We start from the raw sequence: 23,291 nt of genomic DNA, 5'->3' as shown, positions 1-23,291 counted from the left end.
ATCAGAGTTTTGAGTTTGGCAGGTTCATAAAACTTCGCGGACGCGTTTTTATTGGAGTAGCGGATATGCTGGTTTTTGCTGGCATTTTGCAGAAATTATATTTACAGGCCAATCAGACTACCGAGCGTAGAACGGGGATGGGAAAGAGGCTTTATCGCAACTGAAGGGTTGGGCTACGATTTATTTTTCAACCATTTTCAGTTCCCGTTTTAAATGGACCCACTCTGACCAGAGCCTTATTTAAAAAGAAGGCTATCTGTTCCTTTTGCATCCTATTTATTTTTAGCACGAAATGTGATAAGTAATATTTTTCATTATCTAAGGGGAGCTGGGTATCGTTATCACAGACAAGCTCATTTAGATATGCAATCACCTATTTACATCTGTCTTAAAAGTGTCAGCGGCTGCTCTGTACCAATATTTTGAATGCTACAGAACTTGCTACAAGGGGTTCAAATCCTACTTCCATTACTGTAGGCTATATGGAGAAACTTTTATATTTTAATTTTTTCTTTACGTTATAATGTAGTGAATTTTTAAGACATTTAGGTTCAAACTGTTGGCAAAATATTTTACTATAAGCTGTAAAAGTTTTAGTGTACTAAGATAAGTAGTTTCTTAGTAAAGGTATATCAAATTTCCAAAAATTTCAAAAATGTAATTTTGAGTGCGCGGATCTTGGCGCCATATTTAAGTGGCTTGGGACGCTCGTTCACTCTTGTTGCTTGCTGGTTTTGTTCTTCAGACTGAATATAATGTTTTATCACTAAAACTGCAAAATCGGTTTGAGCAAGAGGCAGCAAATGTTTGGAATATATTTATAATTCTAGTCTCCTATATTTTTAAGTCACTATAGAAAAGCAAACATTTTTAATATATTTGTAATCTCGTCTTTTAGGTTTTTATGACAAGAGGCAAAGCTCTTAATATAGTACAAGGGCAGAAAGATATATAACCGCTTTAAACAAATTGGAATGGCAGTTTCACATAGTTTTGCACCTATGTGGGAAACTGATGTCATCATGCAAAAGTTTTGTAATTTATTTAAAGCAGTTAGGTTCATTTAAGCTCTGTAGCATTTGCAAGTCTAGTCTTTTAAAGACCGACGACCAGTTCGCGCTTTCCACTTTTCCCCCGCTTCCTCCTCTCCCCCCTTCTACGCTGTCCGCCGTTGCCTGTTTCCTCCTCCCCTAGGGTGAGGAGGATATTCTGCCTTGCAGAATCGCGTGTTTGGTCGTCGGCCTTTAAGGCTGTCTTGGCAAGAAGTGAATAGTATTTTTAATATATTTATCATTCTAGTTTCACGCTATGCCAAGAAGCATAAAATCGGCGTGTTTATGCATGCCATATATTTCTAATTTTGTTGTTTCTGGGTTCTTGCACATGATTCTTATAATATATACATAATCCTTTTGTTGTCAAGAAGCAAACGGCGTTTATGATCTTGTATGCATCTTTATAGTGCTTTAATTTACAAAATAAAAAGCTGCGTTACAAAGCTGGAGTTTCTCTGAAATTAAAAATAAGTTGGAAACCTAGCTCGTCAGATAGATTTGTGTAAGAAAATCTACCAAATCATTGCATTTACACTGTCAGCGTTTGACGATGACCTTGAACAAGGTTGCTTGCTGGTTCACCACCTGTGAAAACACACTTCTATACAACTCACTTCTGTGCTTAGTCTCATATTCTGATGTGCATGCATGGTCTAATTGACTTGTATGGTTCTTGTATGAAGCAGGTATATGGAGAAAACTTTTCACCCATATGGTTCCACCATGCTGTTATCGCCTTTTCGCTGGAATAGGATGTCCCCATAATACGTTATGCTTGTATGGTTTTGTCCGCCTGCATGGTTCTGTGCACCTACATTGTTCCGTTGTAATCCACTCCGCTCTTATATGATGTCCCATAATACGGCAGGCTTGTATGGCTCCGTCCGCGTTAATCCACTATGCTGGAGCCGCCTTTTCGCTGGTGTAGGGGGCATTCACTGGGCGCCATATTTGAGGGCGATGTGTAGAGCGCATGCTCGGAATGAGCTCTCATTAATAGGCTGCCAAGACCGGCAACCTGGATGGTGCAGAATGCACGTTGCGGAAGAAGCGTGGAAGCTCGCCATCAGCACGTTCTCAGCAGCCGCGCACACAGCTATGGCCGCCAGTGAATACTCCCTATAGGATGTCCCATATTACGGTTACGCTTGTATGAGGCTGTTTTTCATCATCTTTCCGTCCTCAAGATTTTCCAACAGGGTACAGCATTTACGTGGATTCGCGGAACAAGTCCTGCTATGGTTTGAGTGACGTGTGGCAACTAGTCAACGATGACACTGGTCGATTATCGATAGACCTCTCTCTCGACAGAGAGAGACTTCTCGGGGTTTGTGTTCAAAACTTGCGTGGCGGATATTGCGGGACGTATGGATACGATCGACAGGTCAGAAACAACTTATTTACGGGCTTTCTTGGTCATAGGACGAAAGTAAAGTGCTGGAGTCGATTTTTTTTTTTTTAAATCTCGTGATAGAATGGAATTTTGTTCTTGGTCGTTATTCTTGTGCTGTTGCGTCGACATTTGTAAATATGCGTGGTAATCTAGTTTATAGTGGAAGGTGAATAACAAGTTTGTTGCGATTATTGAAAGTGTGTGGTTTGTGCTTATGTGTTTATTTATACTAATGTTATTTTAATGCCTTTACCATATTTATACTAGAACCTTAACTGTATTAAGGTAATAGTATTATTGTAAAGGTGTTGCCGAAACACACTGCACGGTTACGGCGACGGTAACGCTGCTCAAGTCGGAAATGGGCGCCTAAGAGCTGCGCTCTAAAAAAGAAGCTTGACCACAATGTCCAGGCCCTTTGCTGCCAGCACCAAGAGGAGGCTAGAGAACTACGGGAAGCAAAACAGAGGCTCGAGGAAGACAACGAAAGGCTCACGGAGCTGCTGCAGTCGTCGAAGGAGAGGCTGAAGAAAGCGGAGGAAATGTTAGGTAAGTGATACATACGAAACCTACGGGTCCCCCAGATGGGGGGTTCGAATCCTGGCCGAAATGACCGCAATCTAAGATGCGCAGATGGCGCACGGTTGTATGAATGTCAGGTGGTCGAAATTAATCCTCAGTCGTTTGCTGGGGCCTGCCAGATACCCCTCGTTCGTTTTCACACAAACGCCCCTAATTTATTCAAACACAAGCCATCTCTTAACTCCAAAGAGAGTTTTGGTCGGTCCGTTTCGGGTGACCTTCCGAAGCTGTTGATGTCAAAATTCCTGGGACGATACAGTTCTACGGAAAAAAATCACCAAGTTGGGGATTTAGCAAGGACCTTGTGTTCTGTTATTCGACGAGGTATCAGTCGTTTTACGGTGGTAATAATAATAATAATAATAATAATAATAATAATAATAAAATTTTCAACAAATCTCTCGCAACTAGTCTTTTAGCTAACCAACTGTAGGTCGTAAAATATTTTACGAACGTTGCAAGACGCGGTGCTATATGGTGGATTGTATGTTCTCTCATTTGACCGAAAGTTTGCAGAGACGTAAATTGGCAACAGCGTCTTCTTCCGGCGCTTAAAGGAAAAGATGAGGTATACGAAAGATATCGTTGAATGCGCTCTTACTAGGTAACAAAAACACGCTTTCCATCATATGATGGTGCAGAGTTCAAGTGAAATATTCATCCTCGCGAATAATGTTTCATCCAGTGCTCTTCCAAAGAGCACTGCCGACATGGCAAGAGGTGTTTCCAACAGCATGCTCGTATGCTTTCCGGAAACCGCCCTATGGGTCCACTCTGGATGTTTAATCAGTAGTAGCAGTTGGAATAACGCGCCTAGCAAAAAAGGTACCCGTCACTCCGAGTGTTGTGCGCATAATTCATAATAACCGTACCTGATCTCGGACGACTGCCTATATGACTCTCTCACTCAGATTGCTGCGACATGGCCAAAGACCTTAGAAGAGGACTGAAACGCTTGCGGGAGATAGAATGCAGTCAGTCACCAGCCAAAGTGAGCCATGCGACACTGGTACGTTTTCCACTGACCACTATGTTGTGAATCTGACATACTTTGACTGGGAACCACAAAAGAAGTAGCTTTTGATTGCTTCTCACGGTGTGTAGCACTTTGAAGGCAAGCATGTTTCTCTTTTTCTTTTCATTTAGCAATGGATTTTACAAAGATTTTATAAACCAGTTCGGCACCCCTCTCATAAAGTACTTATCAAAACTCGACAGATATGTCAGTTTAAAAAGAAGGAGGGGGGTTTAAACAGTAACATTCTTTTTTTATGAATGTTATTGTTTAAACCCCCTCCTTCTTTTTAAACTGATAGTATCTATCGAGTTATCAATTATATATATATGCAGGGTGTTTTTTTTAAGCTTAACAGATTTTTAAAAAAAAAGCTGTGAAAGTTACACTTATGCCGCTTATGGAGGTGAGTTATACGGCCAGGGGGACATATTATAGGGGGTTAATCGTAACAATCAGTCGACTAATTAACTAAAATTCGTTAATTAACTCTTTAATAATGAAAATATACATATGGTTCCAATTAGAAACTTGCTCAGCATCATCGAAAACCACTAAATCAGTCATTTTCAGAAAGACTTCGAGCGCGTGAGAAGCGTAGTAGTGCACTAAAGTTACCACTCGTGGAGCAGGTACAAAGCTAGCGGTTGCGATAAGGCGCCCGCGCGATTTTTTCATCTCTTATCTAGCCCCAGCCTTGTACCTGCTCCACGAGTGGTAACTTTAGTACAATACTACGCTTCTCAGCGCCGAGAGTCTTTCTGAAAATGACTGATTTAGTGGTTTTCGATGACGCTGTGCAAGTTTCTAATTGGAACCAGATGTCTATTTTCATTAATTAAAAAGTTAATTAACGAACTTTAGTTAATGAGTCGACTGATCGTTGTGATTAGCCCCCTATATGTCCCCCTGGCCGTATAACTCACTTCCACAAGCGGCATAAGTGTAACTTTCACGGCTTTTTTTAAACAAATCTGTGAAGCTTAAAAAAAACACCCTGTATATATAGGTATAACCAAGTGAAAAATGCAGGGTATGAAACAACAGCGGAAGTTTAATTAACAGTGACGCCAAAAGCCTTTTATCTTGTTTTTCTTTAGCTTCGCGCGATTTTTCTATAATGCTAGAAAAAAATTAGACACACAAAATCTACTTTGATGGAACGACCCAATCGGATATTTTTCATAACTCACTACTACTTTCGCATTAGAGAGTTTGCGCACAAATCAATATTTTAAAAGTTAAGCCAATTAATTAAGATTAATTGCTGGCTAAATTGCTGGATTCATGGCTAAATGTGGATTTAAATCCTGACGGGGCCATGCAACCGTTTCAGCACTCTTGCAGAAGCTATTAGCAAATTTCAGGTAACAAAAATAATTAGAGGAATGGGCAAAAAGATATCAATACTTTGCATAAATAAAAAAAAAAGTCTGTAAGACAAAACAATGATAAACTGGCAAATATTCAGAAGAAAACATAGGCACACAACAGTCTAAAGACACGAGAAAGATATATGTATCGAGGAAATAAACAGGCAGGTTAGGTAGAATTGTATAATTTATACTGTAATAGAAACATGAAATGGACTGACGTTAGTCTTCCTGGAAGAAAAGCCTGTTTATTACATTCTTAAATTGTACCATTGGAATGGAATTGTGCAGAATATCTAGGATCACGGGGGATTTATTCCAGAAGTCAGCGATTAGAGAAATCAGTTGTAGTTCACCATAATTCGTCCGTGACCAAAATCTTGCAATCAGATATATAGTTCATATGGAATTGGGGTTTCGTGATCATTTGGGTTGCAGAGCTGTTTCTCATTATGGTACTCATTATAAATTTCTAAGCTTAATTTATACTCATGTAATTGTGTAACATGCAAGATTCCATATGCTTTGAAGTAGGGCATACAGCTTTAAGGAGGCGTTAAGGAGTTTTCGTGGACCGCGTTTCCCCCTCCGCTAAGCCCTCCGCAACGAAACAGCTGTTACTGCGCCTGCGCGCCAATGGCCTTGACTGTAGAGTTCCGGGTATCGTAGCGGGTCGCGGAGAGCGTGGCGGGGTGGCGAAAACCATCTACGAAAGCTCCGTAATATGATTTCAATCGCACGTATACCACGTTTTTGACTGTGAATGACTAAATTATACTGCGTTGGTATTGTTCACAGTCCACTAAGTTTAAGGTCTTGGCGCAGGTTAGCTATAATACCCTGTATAGCTATTATAGTGTTTAGCATGAAGTAAGAAGGTCCTTGAAAATATACAGGAATGTGACGAGTAATGATGTTCCTTACGAATTATGCAATGCACATTGTCTTGTTCAATTATTTGTGATATGTTTTGTTCCCAGTAATAATGGCGCATGAGCTTAGTTAAGTGATCCTAAGCTGTTAACCAAGGAACTTATTTTATCATTACCGTAGTTTTGAAAAGTGAAAACGGCGCAAAATCTGCCAAGAACCATGCCCCGGTATTGCTGCAGCCTCGACGACGGTATACAACGGAAGCTTCGATGGTTTTCAATCTAAAAAGTTGGTTTGCACGACAGCCTTCTTTCAACACAAGTGACCAATTTCTGACCTTCAGTATTACCCCAAATTTGGCTGTTTATACAGCCTACTGTTCGTCCAATGCTAGTGCCCTACAACGCGAGAAATGTGTGCAGAAGCACAGGTCTGATGATTCTTTTTAGTTCACTTGACAACGCTGTCCTGGCCGCGTTGAAATGGTCACGGGCTCAGATTTGTAGCTTCAGACACCGATGCTACAAATCGTGCTACAAATGTAGCATTTGTAGCACTTGGGAACCACGCGGAACGCATGGTTTGCGCCGTACTCCGCTCTGTACCTGCATGGCTAAGCCGAGGCCCCCCCTCACTGCTAATACATCATACACAAACAATCTGCAGGCAAGATTGAAGCAATGCAGGACATGTGCTCGGGGCGACACCTCCGCCATCGTGTCTGCCCGCAGCGGACACTGTCTATTGTATGGTGTAGGAACAGTGTGATTGGGGCTTTAGCGTTCTGACCTGACACGCAGTGATTGATACTTGGCTACTTTGCTCTTGGAAGGTTGACATCGGGAACAATGTGCTCGTCAACGAGGCGGCCCTCGTGCGGGCGAGGGAGAAGGACAAAGGAGCAGGCTCCTTCGCACGGGCACTGCTCGGCTTGGTGTTTAGCGACGAGGAGCTGACAGGGAGGTCCCTCACTGGCAGAAAGTCGAATGCCCACAAAGACGCCGCGGCCAAGGAGGCCTTGGACCCCGTTCGTCTCAACGCCATCATCGGTAGGACTTCATTATCGAACTGTAGCCCCTGACAGAGCGAGAACGGTAGAGCGAGTCTTGGCCCGGGCCTCCGGCATGCGCTCCGTGCCTTCCGCTGTGCTTCGGCCGCGAGCGCGCGCTGGAGGTCCACGAGACTCCAAAGCATCGTCGAACGTGAAAAGCTCACACTTGAGGCAGGAAAGCTGAAGCTCCTCCTCTTTCCCTTTCCCTCCTTCTCAGTGATTATAAAGGGTAAAATTGTAAGGACCAGTACCGTAAAATCCCGAGAGATGCCCCCACCTCCGAAACATAGCCCACCCCTTTTTTTTTGGCTCGATTTGCTATATTTGTTGAAACACCGAAAAATAGCACTTAATAGTGCTATTTTAATAGTGCTTAATAGTGTTGCGATCAATGATGGCCTCTGCGTAAATGCGGCTAGTTAGCTTTGGCGGGATGTAAGCGAACGTTGCTGACTAGGAAGTACAGTCATCTTTGCTTCGTTGTCCCTCGCCATTGTAACAAGCTTAGACGGGACATGACCTAAAAATAAATTTTTTTCACAACTTTTCTTGATTGTACGCCGAATGGTAGCCCACTCTGTATTTTCACCCGATTTGCTCTCGATGTTAGGTGGGATTTTACAATACATTTGGCACGCCTTGCGAAATTTGAATTCCAAACGTACATAGCAGAAACTGGGCACGCGAACGTCGTTTCACCAAAAGTTCTGTCTAATATTGTTTTAGAACTTAACTCGGACGAAATATTAAAAATCAAGCGAAAACAGTTGCTGTGTATTTTCATTGTACTCCGTTCTCCCTTAAGCCAAAACTGGAACCTATGCCATCAGCGTGAGCTTTCTGCACTTGCTAATACAAGTGTGAACGTGCATGACGTGCATGCACGCGCAACCAAAGCACTGCGGAAGCCAGGGAGGCTGTTCGTCGTTTGCTCACTGCTTTGCAAGCTCGCTCCCGGGTGGCTTCTCGAACGCAACAATGCCGAGAACGGCCAGTAGAGGCAGACGACGAGCAGGACAATCGCGATAAATATTAATTTTAACGAAACATACGAACGACGACCACCCGGGAGCAAGCTCAAAAACCAGTGTGCGGATGACGATCATCCGGTGTCGCTGCTCCCCCCCGAAAGTCAAGTGACACTCAGACGGCGGCTCCAATGGGTCGTGGCGCCGTCTGCGTTTCAGCGCATAAGGTGAAACTGATCGTATAGCCTGGGGTCTTTTTGACGTAATAGTGATACACGACCACAGATCGAAATGTATACACGGGTGTATTCACGGGTGTATACACAGGTGTATACAAAAGCTCATGCCACTACAGCATGAGCTTTTGATCCACATGCTCGGAACTGCGGTGCGTAATTACGTACTCTGCCACCGGCAGTAAAATGCAGTTTTTTTCTTGTGCATTATTTTAAGTCCTCAACAATCACCCCCCCTGCAGAGCTAGTGCGAAATTGAGTACAAGCGTTCGTTTCATCTGTTAGCCGCTTACCCTCGTGGATCCCATACTATTATTGCAGACGTTGGTCCACGGGCAGCCGGTATTGTTCAATTCAAAGGGAGCCCGGCCAGCGGCAGGCAATAACTCAGTAGCATGCCAAGCAACATAATGCCAGTATTGTTTTTAAATAAAATATGGTGAGGGTGCGGGAGAGCTGGTGAATATTAACCGGCTCTTCTTTCCCCGGACATCAAGTTAATTTAACTTGGTTGTTTTTAAGGCGCCCGAACTCGGTGGTGTCTATTAAACTTGCTTCTATGTGCCCGTTACACTGCAAAAAAATTAATCTGAAAACTGCTCCGTTCTTTTCTACTCTCCCCCACTGTACTTTTTTTCGAAAAAAGACTGACCTAGTCATATGAACAGAGATAACCTGAATGCCTACTTTCCTGAAATGCTGGCGGAAAGAGATTGAATTGTTGTGAACTACGGAAAAAAAAGACCGGAAAATTATAAGGTACCAATAATTCTTGGATGTTGAACATACAGGACATCATGCCAGCCAAATGTGTGGTGTTACCGTTTTGGAACTTTCATTCGGAACTGTATAAGTATGCTCGGTTGACTTGATTATGAACAGGTCAACCTAGGGTGCCTCAACGTCCTGTTTAGGGTAATGCCACCCTTTGTAGTATCCGATGCCGACAGCACGCGCTCACGGGTAAAATACAAAGAGAAAACAAAATGTCGCCATGGCACAGTCAGCGCAACTAACGCCGTGCAGGGTCATGCTCTTTCACGCGCTTCTGAACAAAAAAGAAAAAGTGTGGGACAAAATGGCCAGATGTCTCCACCCTAAGCAAAGCGCACATGAAGGCACCCTAGGTCAACCTATGTTCGAGCGCATGCTCCCGATCCCGCCGGGTCAGCATGAATGGAGACGCGTCATATATGTGCTCCCCACTTTGTCCGATTAATTATCGGAATAGTACGGTCATTGTTAACATTCAAGTGACCCGTATGTTGCGTGAGCGACAACTATTGCTTGTTCAAACGGTACGCGAACTAGATGTTAGGAAATGAAGAATAAGAATTTGTCGGTTGTACCCTATCAATCGAGATTATCAATTTGATCTTTCAGCTCACACGATCAGGGAGTATGGCGACGTTGAGAAGCAAGTGAAGGCAAGTCTGTCGTCCTTCCTGTCCAGGGGCCACTAACGCCAACTTGGGTAAGCCTTTTCACGATCACTTTGACACCCAAATAGTTATGATTATAGATTGCCTACCACCATGTAGTCCGCGATTTCAGAGTATACACCTGAACTATATTCATGCTTATAAAAATATTATGCAGTTCGTGCTTTACTAACCTATGAATGACAAATGCCCAGGTTCATATTTGCATGTAGTCATTGTTCTATTTCCATTTGCCCGATACTATTTACTGCAATGCTGCTATTCTTTTTTTTTGTTGTTTTATCCTCCCGCTATAACGCCACTGCCGCTTCAGATATCTGAAAGTAAATAAATAAAAAGTTATGTAACATAAACGTAGAAAAAAAAAACGCTTAACCCGCATTAAAATTTTGTTCTCATTTATTTTTCCAGCTTTTTCAGAAAGCGAGCAGTCAAGCCCGAACGATCGTCTCTATGTGTCATAAATGCTGACGCACATTTTCCTGTCGGCACCAGTCATCAACACTGTAATAAAGTTCCCATTCTTGTCTCATGAATATTTACTTGCCCCGCTGCAAGCAATGTACGAAATTGCATATACGACCCGCCTGCATGTATGCGTGGAGCAAGTCGTCTGCTTCTTACGCCGGAGTTGCGGTGACGTCAGAACGACGGCGAGCTCTGATTGGCTAGCATCTAGCATTGAGGTAGACCTTAATGCTAGATGTTTTGAGGTCTACTCACTATATATATATTTTTGTTTTCTTCAGTCAGCCAAAAAGAGCTCGGCGTTCTGACATCGTCACAACTTCCGTCCAAGAAGCGGGCGAACTTGCACTCCGCATAGGGTGTCCACAATGAATCTCTGCGCTCTAAATCGAGTCGGAAAAATCGGCGCCTACACATAGAAAGCTCAAACTTCCACCGAATGTGCACTGAGGCGGTGGATCTTAGCCGACGAAATTTCGAGGCGTAGCTCCTATCCTGCACAAAATGAGACCGACAAGCTTGCCAGGGACAACGGTGGTCGCAGAAGACCAACTCGGAGATGTTCGTAACGCGTGGCGCCATCTCTGGGGAGACCTTCATTGTGGACACCTTATGCAACCCGCCAACATGTGCACATGCCAAGGTGGGGACAGTTTAAGTGCACCTTGCCTCCAGTAAGCTCAAAGGGCCATTGGAGATTTTAATCGCGCGTCTATACCCCATCTCGCGGCTTCTTTAGACCGCCAGGCATTGTGAATACCGGATTCGCTCCAGAAGGCGAGGGAGCGAACCTGCCGCAACATCCTTCAATTCTGGCTCTAGGGGCCGTCGATATGCGGCGGAAGAAGGCGGAGTCGCCAATCTGACGACGTTCAGAAAACCAATTTTGTGGCCCTGACTGGCAAACAAAAAAGCCGTGGACCGCCAATGCCTCCTAAACGTCATTGGTCAGGCACCACCATAAAGAGCAGTTGTCTCAAACACGCGGCCCGCGACTCGCTGGGAAGCGGCCCGCAGACAACCGGCTGCGAGTTCCAGTCCCCATGTCTCGAGTGCTAGAAATGACATGCGCCATCTCATCTCATCGATTCATTTTCGCTCAAAAAGTAGCTCTGCTCTTTTTACCTATTCACATAGTTTAGAATTAGCTGTGTTCATTTGCCCTTTCTTCCGCTTTTGTTTTTGCTTCCCGGCTTTTTTGTGATGTAAAACAATTCCCAGACTGCAAGCGCGAGCTATTCGTTGAAGGATGCATCTCGGCTGTGCGAACTCGAACAGCAGAAGCAACTGCCAAAGATAAAGCCACGATCTCGGGATTCTCGCCTTCAAAAAAATATCACCATTGAAAGACAAGTATTTGTTCAGAGTGTTCTAATAAAAATGGTCAGGACAGCACAAACTGTCAAATTAACTTATTGATTTCAAATACATGTTGAGCTGGGATAATTCCACAGGAAGTTGAGCAATGGAAACGACAGTGTGCTAGCTCTCTTGCTCTATTAAAAATGCCAGCCCGTAGGCGGGACGGTGTCATTTGAATTCTTGCTATCACGTCTTGTTAGGGCCCAAAGTAGTCATATAAACAAATCAAATCTAAAGATGCCACTGGCGAAACAGTGGGTTTACTAAAAGCATAAAGCACGAGGTCTCTTCTCTTAAAGGAGGTGTGCAGCGATTTAAACGTTGAAAGAATTGGCATCTTCTGCTTTTCATATTGTTCACCTTGTCACAAATGACAGAAAACACGCATCCTTTCATCGAAATGTTGCGATTCCGCCGCGTAATAGCGAGGCAAAACAGAATATTTCCCGACCTGCAGCCGTGAGTGGCTGCAGGTCGGGAATGGGGTATTTTGTGGAAAGATAGAAAGTTGTGTGAATACCTGCTCGATAAAAGGTAACTTTTCTATAAATCTTGTCGTTCCAACATATATATACATGCGTCAAAGACCTGGTATCATCGACAAAACTTTTATTATAGGAAGTTTTAGTGGCGCCATCTATCCTAGGTCCATAAAACCGTAAGTTCTCGCTGCTACCGCGAACAGCCGCCAGAGGCCAAAGGGGGAGAAGGACAAGGCCGGACGGGTATGGCCGGACCCGGATGAGACTTTCCTCCTTTCACAATGTTCGCGCGGCGCCCGCCAGCACGTGGTCACGCGGTCGCGAGCGGATGAGTTCTCGCTGCTCACTGAAGGCTCTAAAAAATCAATTTTTTCGGAACCCCGCGCCTACCCCATCAACGTGTAGACATTAGGAATGTCCGGCATCGCCGGCACATGGCCACGCCTCGCTTCTGCTTCGTCTGTCGGGATGCCCATATAAACAAGTTTCAACACACTCCCGTAACATGACCCAACGTAAGGAAACGGAACAGTGTGAACCGGCCTTTAAGGTCGAACGGAGCTAAAGACCTCGTCACGAAGGAGATCAAGCATTCGGGAAATGAGCGGGCGAAGGAGAGAGGAGCTACGAGAGACGATGATCGAGCGAAGTTTAAGGCGTCATGCGTGCATCGGAATCGCTAGCTTTTACAATTAAACTACACCTCGTTGCGAACGTGACGCGACGTCATTCACTTAACGCGCTTAAATCAATAAGAAGACAAGCTGCTTGGGAGGTTCCCACAGCGGAACAATCTGCATAGCATTGTCTCGCGGGTCACGCTCCTTAGAGCCGCTCTACGTCTACCTGCCCCTCCGAATGAATGCACCGGAGCACTCGCATTGTCAAGGCCACGGCTGGTCGCACCGGAAGCAGCCCCGGGGAACCGGGGCAGGTACGCCGGAAAAGAGAGACGCTCGCTCTGTAATTAACCACAAGTCACGTCGTCGTCGACGGCGTACGAACACGTTCACACACGACTTCTTAGGACCGTGTGCCTTGAAACCGCTTCAAATCGCTTACGACGAGAGATGGCGCCAGCTATAGGAAGCGAGCAAGCCGGCCGTGTCGCGGCGGTCGCCTATTGTTCGCCGCGACCTAGCGGTAGCCGCCGCAGGAGCATCGGGGAGCAACGGCGACGAACAGCACGGCGGGCAGTGTCCCCGCGGTGATTACGGAGGAATTTAAGGTAGTTACGAATTCGGAAAGTTCCTTCGGTAGCCGGTGCCGTCGGCGCAGAATCATCGGGAAGTAACAGCACCGAACGCCACAGAGGACAGTGGGCGATTACGAATCCGGAAAGCTTCTTCGGTAGCCGGTGCAGAATCATCGGGGGGAAGCAATGGTGATGAGCAGCACAGCGGACAGTGTTCCCGGGGTGATTACGACGGGGTTTAAGGCGGTTACGAATCCAGAAAGCTTTTTCCGTGGTACCAATATGAAGAAGGGAAAACTCGTTCGTGAATCTGGCCGCGTGTACGACGTGAAGGAGGTCCGTTTCGACGGACAAGTGGATGTCACGGCGCGCCGTACTCCGCTACCAAAATTAAGCGCGCCCGCAAAAAAATGCAGTTGGCGTTGAGTGGACTGTGGTAATTATGCACGTTTATTTCTGAATCAGCTTGACAATAACTGGGCGATTTTTTTTTAGCGCCGTTCCGCGATTCCCACTACTATCTTCCTGTAGGCTGATGGAAACATCCAGGGTAGGCTTAGAGTGGCGACCGCATTCCGCTTCTCGATTCCGGTGATTTGCCGCATACTTTAGAGTTTGCCGTCGGTGTCGATGCTGCTCCATCGTCGCTAGAATAGAAAAAAAGTTAATTGTATTATTCGTGAGCAGCTTAAACAAAGCGCGAACTGGAAGGGAAGAAACGCCACTAACCTGTATGGACGCACAAGTCGCACCCAGGCCGCGCAGTACTCCGCCTCGTACGGCTCCGAAGGAACGATGTAGTACTTCGTGCCGTTCGCGATCTTCGACGTACTGTTGCAGCCGACCACGCAGCAATTGTTATGGCTTTCTTGGTGCGGAATAGCCATCTCAGAAATTACAGCGCTAACCCACCACAACGCACAAGCAACGCAGCGGCTGGCAGAAGCTCCCCGATGCAAGGGACCCGTTTGCCGCTAGGGGCGCCCTGGTAGGGGCTTGAATTAGATGCGCACGGTTCCTATCGAGGTTGCCCTGGAACACTTGGCGGTCCCGCATATTTCCTATTTTTTCGCGCATCATTTTTTTTTTCTTTTTTTGACCCGAAAAAGCTTTTGGGAATATTATAAACGATAAAATCTCAAAGGCAGTACGCACATTTGATCTCACCAATACCGCAAAGCATTCGCTCTAATGCATCGCGCGCGCGCTTCGGGATCTCGGAGGCCATGCTCTAGCAAATTGCAGTTCCAGGGTCACACGGTATAGATGGCGCCAGCGTGCCAGTCTGTTCTCTCGTCGTAAGAGCTTTTAAGAGTCGCAAGTGTGTGAACGGTGCGGCTCCTTACGACCGAGTGCCTAAAGGCCCGTTCACATTTGCGTTTGCTTACGACCGAGTTCTTGTGACCTCTTACGACGAGAGATTATGTTGGCGCCATCTACAAGGTGACCCTGAAACTAGATTTCACTAGAGGGAAGGTTTTGTGGTATTTGCGATTAAAGGTACGTACAGCAGTGTTGGGACGTACTTTAATTACATTTTACTACTTTAAATGGGTTTAGAAAACTTGTACTTGAAGCGCGTCCTCCGAGTGTTTACTTGTACTTCCAAATATTTTTTGACCCTTTCCAAAGAAAGTACAACTGCCGACTGCAAGGCAGATTCCCCAAACGTGGTCTTGTTACGTTTGTATCACAAAAATTATGATTTGCAAACAAATCAGTGCATTGTAAGTTGATTGTGCTAATAGTTTGTCAGCGAGTGTACAACAACTCTGACCATTTGACTTTACCCTGTATTCGCCGTAATTTCTGAAAATAACTGATGCACCCCCGATTGCCCATGGGGCAATGCATACCAGATAAAAACAAACAAAGAAAAAAAAACAGTATAGGAGAATGAAAATCTATGATGAAAGATTATATCAATAAGTATTTGTATTTTCATTTGAAAGTACATTGTATTACTTCAAGTACATGGCGCCCGGTCTACTTAGTCTTCACTCGAAGTGCATAACCTTCCGGAAGTGTCGCAACTCGGAGGCAGCCCACGGCTGAAATCATTTAATTCAAGATCGTATCTCTGAGTGCCCTGACAGCTGTGACATGGCCTTCCCAAAGTTGCCCTTTTTGGGACACCAGCCGCGCTGACTAGGAGCCGACCGAGGCGTCTCTTGTTCACTGCTCATATATACATACGTTCACAGAAATATTTGCCCTTAAAGGAGTTGGTCGAGGAGGTTGCCAAAAAAGTGAGCTTGAAACGTTTCGGGCCTGGTAGGCTCTTCGTCAGTCAAAGTAAGAACACTTCGTTCTCCTTTTCTTTTAATCAAAGAAAAAACGGCCGGAAAAAAGAAGAAGTTAATTATCCGTATATACATACGGATAGAAGTACGAACTTTACTGGTGCCGTTTCGGTTTGGCATTCATGCATGCCTTTAAATCAGTTGGTCGTCTTGCTGATTTTGCGGCACGTTAGTAATTATCTTGTTTTGGGGTTCATGCGATGTTGATAGAATGTTGATATTTATTTTATCTCGAGAGAGCCGAGGCGCGGCAGAAAGGCAAGTCGCCCGTATACCATGAAGGCCTGCGGCGCCGCGTCTAACGACGTTGAAATGATATTCTAGAGATGAAAGAGAAATGGCGATGAAGGCTCACGTGGAGGTTGCGGGTGATGGTGCTTTCTTTTTTCCTTCGTCTTTTCTGCGGCTGTTTGCGGGGTGGTCCCGCAAAACCGCCACATTGTTCGTACCACGACCTCGTGGTTCGTGCACAGACCGGACACAGCGGGGGCGCACGGGACGGTTTTAAGTGATATGCTCACGGTTCATTGAGGACAGACGCATAAGTGTGCCTTTATATTCCCGTAAGATCCGGAAAAAAAGACTGACAGTGTAAATAAATAACAAATAATTCGGCAATGACCTTTCGTTGCGAAACGGGACAAATCATGCGCACTTTACAGACGTGTTCCAAGATAGTAAACTTAATCTCCCTCCAAGAATTGCGTGGCATTCACAAACTTGATATTCGAAAACCTACCCACAGCGCCGAGGCCGAGTTGCTCTGAGTCATCACTGGATAAATTAACGATGCGCGGGAAAAATCTCGTGTCTACTCGAGTTAGGTTTGGAGCGAAGCCAACGTGCGCGACGCGCGGCCCAGGTTGGCTGCAGGCAACTGCAGCGACCCAAGTTGTAGTTCGTACAGCGAGAACGTACGCCGTCTCGAAGAATACAGTCTCTTCCATTCGACAAATTTGATCTCGACGTTGGGTGGGGGAGCATGCGGTAATCTAGATGTTACATTATATGTGATATCGCACCATCTCAATCTCCATCTTGCTTGCACTCACAAACTTGTACACCCCGTATTTTTTTTTAGCATTACGTGTCCGCATGTATAAATAGATTCTAGAATAAAAATAATATAAACCAGGAAAACTCGAGGAAGAAAAATGAGAAAGCATTGCGACGCACACGAGTGAAAAATATTGTCAATATTAGAGAAAGGCAATACACTAAATAGGTATACCTCGCCGAAGACAAAAAAAAAAAAAAAAAAAAAAGCCAACCTATCTTTTTTTTTTTTTTTTTGCACGGTGAAGCGTTGAACGACGTCACAATTAGCTCCGCGGCCTGCCGTTCTGAGGCTGTCAAAGAGTGGATCGTCGAAGTGCTCCAAGGGCGTGGTCGCTCCCCCTCCAATCCTGCGCGCTTATATAAGCGCCACGAATTGATACACCGCTTCTCACGCTTACGCAAAACTCCCCATTCCCCTCCCTCCAACGCAACGAGGCGACACGCCCTGCCGAGCCGGCAGATAAAACAATTGCCCCCTTCGGCTGTAAATAACTAAACATAGCGGAATGACGAACACACGCATCTAAAGAATTCGTATCCTTCGATATAATGTCGTTACGTGGATTGTTACGCGTTGGTTTATACACAGAAACGGACATCGAAAACCACGCGGTAAACTATGCATTCGCAGTGGCCCGCGGCGTTAGTACCGCAATTCTACCGCGCCGCGCAAGAAAAAAAAAAGAGCAATGGAGGCGAGTGATGTGATCAAAATAAATATCAGAGGGCACGTACCGTACGGATGACTGTCGGCGTCGGCCTCGTCAAAGGCAGCCGGGGCGTACCTCACTGCGTCGCGGCTGGATGCCGTTCCGTTCGACATTTGTCCAAACAAACACGGCGTAAACTCGAGCTTTTCTTCTTCAGACGGGGCTGAGTTAACAAAGCCGTCAGCGGCTTCGGTATATAAGTGTCGCAATAACTTTGTAACCAGACACCACACACTTGTGCGCCGGCAAGGGAGAGGAATTCCACGCGAGAGGATCGTTCACGTAGCGCGGCGCTCCGTTGGGTGATGCGCTTCCGCGGCGCGGCAAAGCTGCAGCAATAACCTTGCTCCGTCCAGGCAGCACATTTCAAGAGGAGAAGGCTGCGGGTTCTGCTGGGGATAGTACGATAGTAGGCTACTCCGCGAAAACAGGTTTTGTTTGATCCAACATGCACGCGCGGTCGGGGACGTGGTAGGGACTTCACTCTGGACGACGATGGGCGTTGTCCAATTCTTCTTTTTGTCTCTCCGTCTCTTTGTTCTCCCTTGCTCAAGCACGCGGTCCGGCCGTTGACTGTTGATAAGAGTGACAGTTTCCACGAGTGTCACTCGGGTGATCCAACCGAGCTTGATAAGGGAGGAGAGGTGAAGTTTGCGAAGGAGGTCGTAATATCGTGGTTACAGCGGAACATCATCGCTTTATCGCATGGCGTATACTCGAACGGTATTGTTAGCGACAATTAATAACGTCCATTCCTTCGGAAAGGACTATCCGCCACAGCACAACAAGTGGCACGGTATAGGTAGGGAGGCACTCACTCGATCGAGTGACGTTTTAGCGAACGCCGACGTTTCACCGATTGACACCTTAGCGATAGTCGGCTGGGTGGGCCAAGTGGGTTAACATTCGTGTAATGACCCGGCGCAGACTGTCGCCGCGAAGTAAGCGCAGCGCGCGGGGGGGGGGGGGGGGGGGGGGGGGGGGGGGTTAGTTAACCTTTTCTTCTTTGCAGCTTTGTAGGAACGTCTCTCAACTCGGCCTTCGTCGCAAAATATACAATGATTGTCTCGATCTTAAAACAGCATAATTATCTATGCTTGGGAGAAGAGCGTGTTGGTTCAAGTGATGGATGAAGAAAATAAACAACACTGGGACAACACAACCACATCTTTCAACTAGCAACAGAGGATTAAAAATTCCCACAGTTTAGTTGGCAGCTCGCTGTGGGAATTTTGAATCGTCTGTTGCTATAGTTGAAAGATGTGGTTGTGTTGTCCCTGCGTTACTTGTTTATTCCTTCTCCATCGAGCATTGTTATCACCTCCCGATCGAACATCATCTCGCTTAAACAATGCCTGTGCCATCAAAAGGATCTCTGGTTCAGCTAACTTAAGCTTTCAACCGATCCTTCCTCCCACAAGCCATCAATGACTGGAACAGCCTTCCATCCTCCATCGTCACCATTGTAGACCCAGACGCCCTTAAATCAAGTCTTCAATTGCACTTTTTATGTTGTTAACCATTTACCGACCTTTCCCTGAATGTATTCATTTTTGTGTCCGTTTTTCCTAAGTATAATATGACTGATCTCCTCCGCTATGTAATAACCTCACAAACCCTTAAAGTTCAATAAATGAAATTGAATATATAGCCGCAACGAATCTGCACTATATTTTTTTTTTTAATTTTATAGACCACAATTGCACTTGTGCACCAAACCTCTCTGGCGTCATACACGTCGTGGGTTTATCTTTCACAACACCGAAGGTAAATAAGACGACGTCTGGCTGGGGACGAGAGTACACAGAAAAGGTCTATAGGAGCAAAAGGTAAAAACTCTCCGACGAGAACTTTGAAAGTCTATTGCTCCTGCGAGAGAATAAACTATTTTGTTTTAGTAAAAACGCAATCCATAAAATGACTGCATTTATTTTAGGCTCGTAGGGTTTTTCACGGATCAAAACCGCTGTTCATTTTTCTACCATAAAAACATAAAAAAAGTAACTTTAAAAGTAACTCGCTACTTTTTTATAATATAGTTAGTAGTTTACCCAGTTATTATTACAAATGCGTAATTTCTACTCTACTCCAATTACTTTTGGCGTCGATACTCAGTAACTTAACTTCACAACATTTTTTGAGTAATTTGTATACATGTCTGGATTTAACTAATCAAAAAGGCGCAATAATCCCCCGGGGTTTTCTTTTTCCTTTTTTTTTTCTTGCGCTCGCCTTTTTTTTTTTTTTTTTTTTTTTGCGCGCGTTTTTTTTTTTGCGCGTCATTGGTGATACCAAACCAATAAAAAAACAACGAGCGCAGTGACGATGAACTTTTTGGCGCCGCGTGATCGGCTCGACCGGATCGAACGTCGGCTGGGGTGCAACTTAGAACGAAACGAAGTATGTCGCATTCCGCGCTGTTTGATGTAATCGTGCGCCGTAACTCAAATATGTCCGACCGTAGAACGCAAATAATAAAAAATAAAATAAAAATAAAATTAAAAAAAATGTGGGAGAGAGAGAGAGACAAAGAGAGACGTAAACATTTTTTAGTACCAAGTGACGAGAAGCATAAATATTGCGCAGCTAGCTCTCCGCGGCACGCGAACGAACTCGATCCCGTTAATTAAACGTTAAATGCCAAGAATGGGAACTAAATTAAAGGGGTCCGCGCGTGGGGTAGTAAATCTTGCGAGTCGTTAGAAAGCGCTATTTAATCATCGCGACTGTCTCGGGTGCAAGGAAAAAGAAAATCGCTGGCGTGCCGCTATAACCGTTGGCGAGATGAGGCTGAAAAAGGAACAATTATACAAACGGGGGGAGCGGGTCACGACGGGGTGACTACTCGGCTAACGAGCGCTATATATTATATATATACAGGTAGGAGGTTCTGACAACGACAGTTCTAGACAAAACAAAGAGACAGAGTTAAAGAGACGCTGAGCACGAGCCATTCGTCCTTTGCTCCTGACAATGTTGTTATGCTACTAATGGACCCTCTTCAAAAATCCTTCGAGCGACATTAGGGAGTTTTCGTAGAGGGTTTTCGCCGTCCTGCAACGCTCTCCGCAATTCGCCACGATACCCGGAACTCTACAGTCAAGACCATCGGCGCGCAGGCATAGCTAGCGGCTTCTTCGTTGCGAAAGGCTTGGCAGGAGGGGGAAACGCGGTCTACAAAATCTCCCTTTAAAGGGGTAGTGAAACGAAATTTTAGCGCCGATCTTGTTGCATAAATATGGGCTAGGGACAGGCACCACCTCGGAAATATAAATATTGCGCTGTAAAACACAGGAGAACTAATTTTAAACATAATTAAACGATTTCAAATTCTCATCTGGTGGATGGGGGGAAGTTCTCGTGACATCACTTGTGCCAAAATAGCAGCGCCGTTCTGCGGCAATACGGCGTGCCGGCAGAATTCGCCTAGGCCTGAACGCGTTCGCAAAGCCTTGGCGGAGAAAGCCAAAGCGTAGTTGGCCACAGTCAGCTCGTTCTCGTTGCGGCTCTTTGCACGACACGGCCCGAGCATGCTTCTGGCACGGCCGGTATTAGTTGCTGCGAGTCGCGAGCTGCAAGCCGACGTTAAAAAGGATATGTTTGAACTACGAGGGTGTCAGCAAGAGCCACGCAAATGCCAAATACCTGTTCACACTCGGAGCGGACACGCGCGTTTGATCGAAGTGCTGGATTCGCTCTGTTAGACCGCGTTTCGGTAAGCACTTCTGGACCGATCTTTTACGATTGCAACTCGATACTGACATGACACTCGGCAAAGAAAGGTTAGACCGACATCGCGTAGCTCCCACGAGAATAAAAATGGCATACTAATAACAGAGTGTACATACCGAGTTGCCAAGGTAATCCGTATGGCGTTTATTTGAGCTCTATATCACACAAAACAAGGAGATAGAATCAATGAGAGTCCCTTTTCGACGACAGCGTTCGTCACCGCTGTCTCGGAAAACAAGGAGATCGAGATGACAAGGGGAAAATATTGACCTCTGAAATTTAGTTCAGGGATCAAACTACTCATCCGGTAAGGGTCCACAAGGGTCGCGCGGGCATATTCCATTCAGCAGGCCAGCCGGTCATGGACAGACGGTCTTGGCCAAGGACCGCCGGAGCAACGGTGCGCCGAGTCGATGTTGCTGCTAGGCCTACTGTATTCTGCCGAGCTCGCTCGGTCGGCAGAATCGTGGCTGTTGTAGCTCTTCTCGTGTGTTTGTGGATCCTGCGTTCTTGATCGTGGTCTGTTTTAAGTACTCCTTCCTTTTTTCTTGCTGGTTGAAGTCGGGACGCACGAGAAGAGCACGAAGAAAAATAAATGTCCGTTGGTGGCCGATACCAAGTAACTGAGCGACGCTGTCGGCCTTGTTGATTTGATCGTAAAAAGTGCGTAAGACAGCTTCGGAGCTGTCGTAGGATTTTGTCGTAACCTGCGCAAAGGTTACGACAATTTCGTTTCGAGAGCACGGGTTTTCTCTCAAATTTGTCGTACGCACTTTTTTCGTCGTGAATTCGCTTTGAGAATCCGGCCTCAGAGCTGGTTTTGTCAGTGCTGCCGTGGTTGCCGACTTGCCGTGATCCCGTGGTGCAGCGTGCGTGCAGCCCTTGCACATCTCAAACGGCCACGTTGTCACAGGTCGTAAATCGTCGACGCGCCACCAAGTGGCAACGCTCGTAACCACAACATTCACGCCGTAGCCTTTCCCGACCGGCACAAGTGACGTCACGAATGCGCCCAATATCCCAAGACGCATCGCGCTCTCCGATGGCCGATTTTTGAGCGCGCGCCCAATCGGGCCCATTATGGTGAAAAATATAGCCATCCGTACAAAATACAAACGCGCGATTATGATTTATGAATATCATTGATCATATTGAACCTATTTCTGACCATAATAGGTGTATTTCAAGTTTCGCTTCAGTATCCCTTTAACGATCGCCATTTCTCGGGTACGAAAAGTAGGAATGGATCTGCGTCCTCGCCCAGCGCTGACGCGGCCCTCGTGTCCGGTACAGGTTCAAAATAGGGAGTTGTAGTAGATCGTTCTTCTCCTCCGCTACGGTATCCGCAAAGAAAACGCCGAAGCTGCGCATGCGCGCCGCCAGCCTTGTCTGCATAGTTCAAGGTCTTGTGGCGGATTACGGAGCGCTATCCGGGTGCTTAGCGGGCTGCAGAAACGGACTACTAAAACCAGGACCAACTTAAATACTAAAACTCCCCAATAACTGGCGCACCGGCCGCTAGATGGCGCGTCCGTTTGAAAAGGCTCTCTTGTCGGCCTTGATGTACTCGTACTATCTGAACATTCTAGTTTCGACAAATAAATAAATAAATAATTAAAATTATTAGTATCTCAGTTAACGAACCACGAACAACAAGCCGGAATAAATTTATAACTGGAAGTTATTCGTAACGCCATAATGGTCCGAACTAATCTGTGTCGCCCTAAATCATTAAAGGGACAATGAAGGGAATTTCGGACATCTTTTTGGCGATTGAACTGGGTTCCAGGCACGTCTCGGGCCACGTTGCCCAAATTTCAGCCGAAACCGGCGCTTGTGTGCCGCGCAAATTAATTAAACAGTCGCAGTAATAATCGTACCGCGATCGACTGAGGCGACGCCTCGGGAGTTGCGGGAGAAGCCAGGAGAAGCGGAGCTCACGTGACCGATGCGGGGCCAAGGAGCGCGACGTCACGAGAGACGCGTCAGCGA

General features: G+C 45.8%; 2 protein-coding genes across 2 annotated transcripts in view; one reads left to right on the top strand and one right to left on the bottom strand.

The window, feature by feature from the left end:
- The window catches only part of LOC121837122, a 44,080-nt gene extending 33,556 nt beyond the window's left edge, over positions 1-10,524 (top strand). The window contains exons 3-7 of the mRNA XM_042292601.1: positions 2,862-2,997; positions 3,942-4,039; positions 7,124-7,340; positions 9,930-10,020; positions 10,400-10,524. Coding sequence (XP_042148535.1) covers positions 2,862-2,997; positions 3,942-4,039; positions 7,124-7,340; positions 9,930-10,009 — 531 coding nt within the window. The 3' untranslated portion in view covers positions 10,010-10,020; positions 10,400-10,524. The remainder of the gene's footprint in view (positions 1-2,861; positions 2,998-3,941; positions 4,040-7,123; positions 7,341-9,929; positions 10,021-10,399) is intronic.
- Positions 1-18,173, bottom strand: part of LOC8025703 (choline transporter-like protein 4) — a 647,806-nt gene extending 629,633 nt beyond the window's left edge. The window contains exon 1 of the mRNA XM_042292600.1: positions 17,593-18,173. Within this exon, the coding sequence (XP_042148534.1) occupies positions 17,593-17,680 (88 nt within the window). The 5' untranslated portion in view covers positions 17,681-18,173. The remainder of the gene's footprint in view (positions 1-17,592) is intronic.
- Between the last annotated feature and the right edge of the window lie 5,118 nt (positions 18,174-23,291).

This window comes from Ixodes scapularis, unplaced genomic scaffold (assembly GCF_016920785.2).
Source record: "Ixodes scapularis isolate PalLabHiFi unplaced genomic scaffold, ASM1692078v2 PGA_scaffold3__209_contigs__length_174095766, whole genome shotgun sequence".
Lineage (NCBI taxonomy): Eukaryota > Metazoa > Arthropoda > Arachnida > Ixodida > Ixodidae > Ixodes > Ixodes scapularis.
Note: the sequence above shows the minus strand (reverse complement) of the source record. Positions and strands in the feature narration are given on the sequence as shown.